At 35.6% G+C, this 5,855-nt stretch overlaps 1 protein-coding gene across 1 annotated transcript; it reads left to right on the top strand.

The window, feature by feature from the left end:
- Positions 1-917: 917 nt before the first annotated feature.
- LOC123223886 (homeobox-leucine zipper protein ATHB-7-like) lies at positions 918-2,256 on the top strand. Its single transcript, XM_044647350.1, has 2 exons — positions 918-1,400; positions 1,474-2,256. The coding sequence occupies exons 1-2, from the start codon at positions 1,020-1,022 to the stop codon at positions 1,813-1,815; spliced, it is 723 nt and encodes a 240-aa protein (XP_044503285.1). The 5' UTR covers positions 918-1,019; the 3' UTR covers positions 1,816-2,256.
- The last annotated feature ends 3,599 nt before the right edge of the window (positions 2,257-5,855 follow it).

Here is a 5,855-nt window from a genome sequence, read left to right as displayed (position 1 = left end):
GAGGTAACATTGTGTCTGCAATGAAATCCTGTATCCAAGATCAAATCCACATTAACAAAGGAGCAATTAAGGTTGTTCGACCGAATATGTTTTGAACACTTTTTGTAACTCTTAGACATGAGATTTAATAGAGTGTTGGTATACTCTTTCATATTAAGACAAGATTTAAGGGGTGATATGAGAAATGAATTATTGTTCCTGGTTAATGGAGTTGACAGAAGGTTCAACCCTGTATATTTTGACAAAGTTCATTTAACACTCTCATGTTTTGTCTAATATCAAAATATTTTTATATTTTTCTAACATTTAATAGTTAAAACATACAAACTTAAATAAACAGATAAATTAAGATTTTGGTTAAATTTTGCATAAATATTTTGTTATCGCAAACCGATTTTCTTCTAATCAAACTCAAAAATACAAACTTTTTTCTTTCAAATGAACTCACAATATCGAAAATTGAGTGAAACTGAAAATTTGAATGGCGTGAAAAATACATTAAGGATGAGAGTTTATACATAAAACATGAAAGATATTTTTGGTATTTTAAAAAATAGTTGAACATTTTCCCTTAAATGGATTGACTTTTAGATATTTTCGCTTTAGTTAATTAAATTTGGACATTTTTCTTAAAACCCATTGTACATATAGTGTCAGGCTGCCGACACTATATGGCTTACGACAAGTTTAGGCTGGCTGAAATTTATGACAATGACGATGATGACAATGGAGGTTTTATAATTTTAAATTGGAGGAATATAAAATTAAATTTGGTTTCATATAGTTACGTGCATACTACATTAAAACCACGTCACGCAAGCTACCAAGAAACGGCTTGGACCACATGAACAGACTTCTTGCTATGGCTAGGGCTGCCTTTTTATCATAGAATTTATCAAGCAAAAAACATAAAATTAAAAAAGCTTTTTTTACGAGGCACAAGAGGAGAAACAGTGCACGCTATCAGAGAGGATATAAATTTGAAGCCATGTTGTCCTGAAATCGAGAATATTCATTATATGTCCGTTTATGCTTCAAAAAATATGTTTGATGAAGACGAATGTTCTCCGAGGGCTGAGCCTTTTTCCTGCTTAAACGAGCTTGCGACTTCAAGAAAAAGGAGGAACAAGAATGGTAAGAGGAGGTTCAGTGATGAACAGATCAGGTCATTGGAATTGGTGTTTGAAAATGAGACTAGACTTGAGCCACGAAAGAAACTAGAATTGGCTAAGGAGCTTGGGTTGCAGCCACGTCAGGTGGCGATATGGTTTCAAAACAAGAGAGCTAGATGGAAGTCAAAGCAGCTTGAACGAGACTACAATATACTGCAAGCCAATTACGACAATTTGGCTTCCCGGTTTGAATCTCTCAAGAAAGAAAAGCAGGCCTTGGTTATTCAGGTACTTACATATCGTTATGTAATTTCAATAATGCTCAATTGTTTAATGAACTAATTGACTTGATATTTGACAGTTGCAAAGAATGAATGATTTGTTGAAAAAACCACGAGAAGAAGCCGTGAACAGCATGGACAGCGAATTAGATAATGGAGATGCCACAAATACAAAGTATGAATCAGAAGTGAAGCCGAGGTTGTCCCTGGAGATATCAGAACAAAGAGTAGGTGTTCTGTCTGATGATGACAGCTGTATAAAGGCTGAGTACTTTGGACTTAAGGAAGAGCCCAACCTTATGCCCATGGTGGAACCTGCAGAGAGTTCATTGACATCACCAGCAGATTGGCGGAAATTCGAATCGGATGATCTCTTTGATCAGTCTAATACCGGATATCAGTGGTGGGATTTCTGGTCTTGAATAATTATGACTCAAATAACCATAAAGGAATTGCATGCCTATAATCAGAGAATCTTGGGATTCCAGTGAAATTTTCCATCAGTCTTCTTAGTGCCACTCCTCAATTAAAGCTGTAAATTTCCACAATCCACTACAATGAACAGATAACTTTCCATGGAAATAGAAAGTCTTCAAGCAGACCTTGTAATATGATGGAAGAATTGAAGATGATTGAGCAACATGTAGGCCGGAAAGACAAAGAGAGGGAGAGTGTGAATCTGCGCGGCTATTTCACTCCAAGAAATGTACTCGTTCATCCAGAACTTTGAAGTGGAAATGCGTTCCTGTTATAGCTACTGCCTGAACTGCAATTTTAGTTGTCTTTTTTTCTTTTTTTTTAATCAAAGCATGTCCATAGTGCGTATGTATGATTCCAATAATACAGAGTTCAATTGAGCTGCACATGAACAAATGTTAATGAATAATAAAACCGAACGAGCCTTATTGGAAATGCAATAAGAATTGCAGAAGGAAAATTAAAAATATCCAAGAAAATGCAGAAATTTCTTTAACAGAGAGAACTGGTGAAAGGATTGATATGAGTAAATGGAAGATACTGGTGAAAGGAGATAAATTTGAGTTTAACAGAGAGAACCAAGACAACAAAGGGAATCCGTCCAGAATGTGGGCAGCTTTGCCATGCGTGTGACAGAGGACGATTCAGACCCGTCCTACTCCCACTCGCATTAATCTGACATTGTGCACATGAGTCATCGATTGATTAATCTATCTCTCCATGGCCAATAGTGACCTAATTATAATCTACAAGTATTTAATCTGAAATTAAAGGCTTAATTAATTATTGTTTAAGAATAAACTTGTATAATTCATAGAAAAGATACTAGGTCGATTCCTCCTTTAACATGAAGCCAGAGGATACTACTAGGCTGTTCCTCAAGTGCGATGTAAGACCTTGATTAATAGAGAAAATAACGTGGCACCCAAATCTACTGATTCTCTCTCCCAGATCTTGAAGTACTGTTTGATATAACATCCCACCTCCCTTTACATCATCTAAATACTTTATACTATTTTTGGACAAACTTCTTTTTTTGTTAAATCCTTGAAATCCATAATTTTGGTTATATGTTTATTTTAGAAATTATAATAAAATGGAAGTTTGACAAAAACACACACACGTCGTCGTTTTACCGCCCTGCACGTGGTTTGCAGTCTGTCTTTTAGTTCTGACTGTAGTCCATAATGCTGCAATTTTTTGTTTTTTTTGTTTTTATCAGCTTTTGTGTTATCTGTTATAGCTTGGAACACCATTAACCGGAAGCAAATAGATACCATTTCTTTCTTTCTCCGTTACTTCCCCGACTCTGACCTTGCACGTGACGGTCTGATTGTTAAATTCACTGGCGTAATCTTGTCTCTGCTGTGGTTTTAAATCTCATGCATTCGCTTTATCATTCGAATACTGTCGATTATTTAACATCCTGTATTAGTTGCTGTTGCCCAGAAACTTTATGAGACGAAAATTAAGAATGAAAATGATATAGAGAAAATTTTATTTTCTTTTTCTTGTACAGTTTCAATTATTCGAATGCAAAATTATTTCCTTAGGGACTGGGAAATTATGGAGTTTGCTACCAACAAAGCAGGACAATTGTTAGAGGTACATCTTGTATTTTGTTATCGCTACTTGGTAGGTGGATTGCATATGTTTAGGGATTTTACATCTTAGCCTTGATATTATTAAATGGAAAGACCTGTTTCAGCTTTTTGAAAATTATGATCCTCTATACAATAGATAATTAGGTGCATTTGATAGATGTAGAGCTAATTCAAGGTATCAGTGGTTAGAAGATCCTAATCTTGTATCATTGGATTGTGGAGATGAAGGCATGTTATAAAATCTGAGAGCAAGTTCCTGAATCATGTGAATATAGGTCAATGTGTCTATCCTTGTCCAATCTTAGTGGCTTTCACTGATTCTTTAAATTTCCATATGTAAACTGTCTTTTTATATGTAATCCATTTGAAGTCAGCTGGGTGCAATATATTATGCTCTTATTCAAGGCCTTAAATACTACTACTGAGATTTAAATATGCAGTTAAAGTAATCTGAAACCAAATGATGTATAGTGTGCATGCACACATTCATAGCAAGCAGAGGCCTCCAATTACTAAAGTTCGTTTTTTGGTGTAGACTGATGATTTAGTAAAATTAGTGTCCTGCAGCAGATAAAAGTTCTTGCTAGTAAGTCTTGTCCTAGATCATAACTTTGATTTAACATTCTTGACACACAATGTGTTTCCTTGTGCAACAACTTGCTGTTCCAGAAACTTGTGAAGACCTTTAACTTGGGTTTATATTCCAAGAAACAAAATGTGCAGTTTTACATATGTCTAAAGATACATTTATTGGATGTTTGTGACTCCAGCCTTATTATGGTATTGATCTCTAATTTCCACTCTAATTTATTTCATTGATCGGATTACACTCTCATTACTCATTTTAGAGTCTGTTACCCCTTTAGAGTAGACGGCATAGTACTTCTGCTTAATGGATTGCCAGCTACTTTCCTTGCTCTGATAATTTCAACCAGCATCATGAAGGAATCTCTCCCTGGAATCTTCATATGAAAGGACCACCAGATCTATACCTGAACTCGTTTTATGAATATGGAAGTTTGGGTCCCAAGACTGTGAATGTTAGAAAATCTTGCTTCCAGAGTTTAGCATACTGTGAGGTGTGTTAATTCTTGTATTAGTTAACAACTTTTATATGCACTTAGTATCGTGTCACTTTTTTCCGTAGCTTTTTCACATTTGAATCTTCTTAGGGTTGCAAAATCTGCTATGTCTAAATAATTCTTGATCATCTCTGTCACATATTATTTTCTTCCTCACTTCATTCTGCACGGCAAACACCATTTTTTTCGCACAGGGCTACGACTGTCACTGTACATGGCAAAAAACTCTTCACCGACTTTTGTATTTTGTATTCCATTAATGCTTGGCTTAATATACATTCATATCAATCATTTTCCGTCGCTCTTTCTCATATTGCTGCCCCTTCATTCTAACATCCTCATGCACTCATGTCCTAGAAAGTACTTTTTAGCCACTCAGCAATATATTTCATAAATCCTGGTGACTAGATGTGTCAGTTATCATCTTGGCTTGCTTCTAGATAATCTTTTGGCAACATCTACTGGCATGCATCTATTTTGGAAGTAACATTATTCTGCTCGGTTTTTCCACCTGACACAGGTTCTCAACAGACTTTTACAGATCAGAGATCTGGCTTATGAGCTATGGTGAAAGCTTGCTCTGGTTGTAAAGTCCTTCCCTTGATCTTTAAGAGCAAGGTTGTCACAACTACTAGATATTGCAATGTATTGTCCTCTCACCTTAGGAAATGGTTAAGAGACTGAACAGAAACCTCCCGGCAGAAGCCTGACAACTATATCTGGAAGAAAGGTAACTAACTAGAAACATAGAGAAACCTCAAATTTTTTATGCTTTCATGGTGCATAGAGGCTCTTGAGATGGTTTTTTCTGGTCCGGTAAGGAAGGCAGCTCTGTTATTGTTATTGGAATGTTGCATAGAGATAATGTTGTCTTGAAGATTATTCAACTCAACCACCGCAGCTCATCTCATTGGGATCTTTGTGGAAAGGCTTCTTCTTCCGGTTGAAGTTGATAGACTGGTCCTGGGTGTCCTTGAGCCCCCATGCATTAGCCAGAACAATATTGTTTACTTGCTTGGAGTTAACAGATTAGGATTATGTAATTCTTATAGATCTATATCAGTGATTAATTTCTTTCAGAAATTTAACATCTGAACTTTTTTTTATTAGTTAATCCTTCTAATTTTGATGTTCTTTCAATTTGAAGATAAAGCTTTGCAGAAGTGTTTTAAGCTGTAAATTTCAAGGAACTGAAATCTGGAGTTAATGTAAGCCAAATTTATAATATACTGTATGTCTGTTATCTCTGATTCATATCATACAGAAGAACATTGGCATTCCAAGTCCGAGGCTAAATAA

The sequence above is a fragment of the Mangifera indica genome, chromosome 8, assembly GCF_011075055.1.
Source record: "Mangifera indica cultivar Alphonso chromosome 8, CATAS_Mindica_2.1, whole genome shotgun sequence".
Lineage (NCBI taxonomy): Eukaryota > Viridiplantae > Streptophyta > Magnoliopsida > Sapindales > Anacardiaceae > Mangifera > Mangifera indica.
This window is presented reverse-complemented; position numbering and strand designations above follow the sequence as displayed.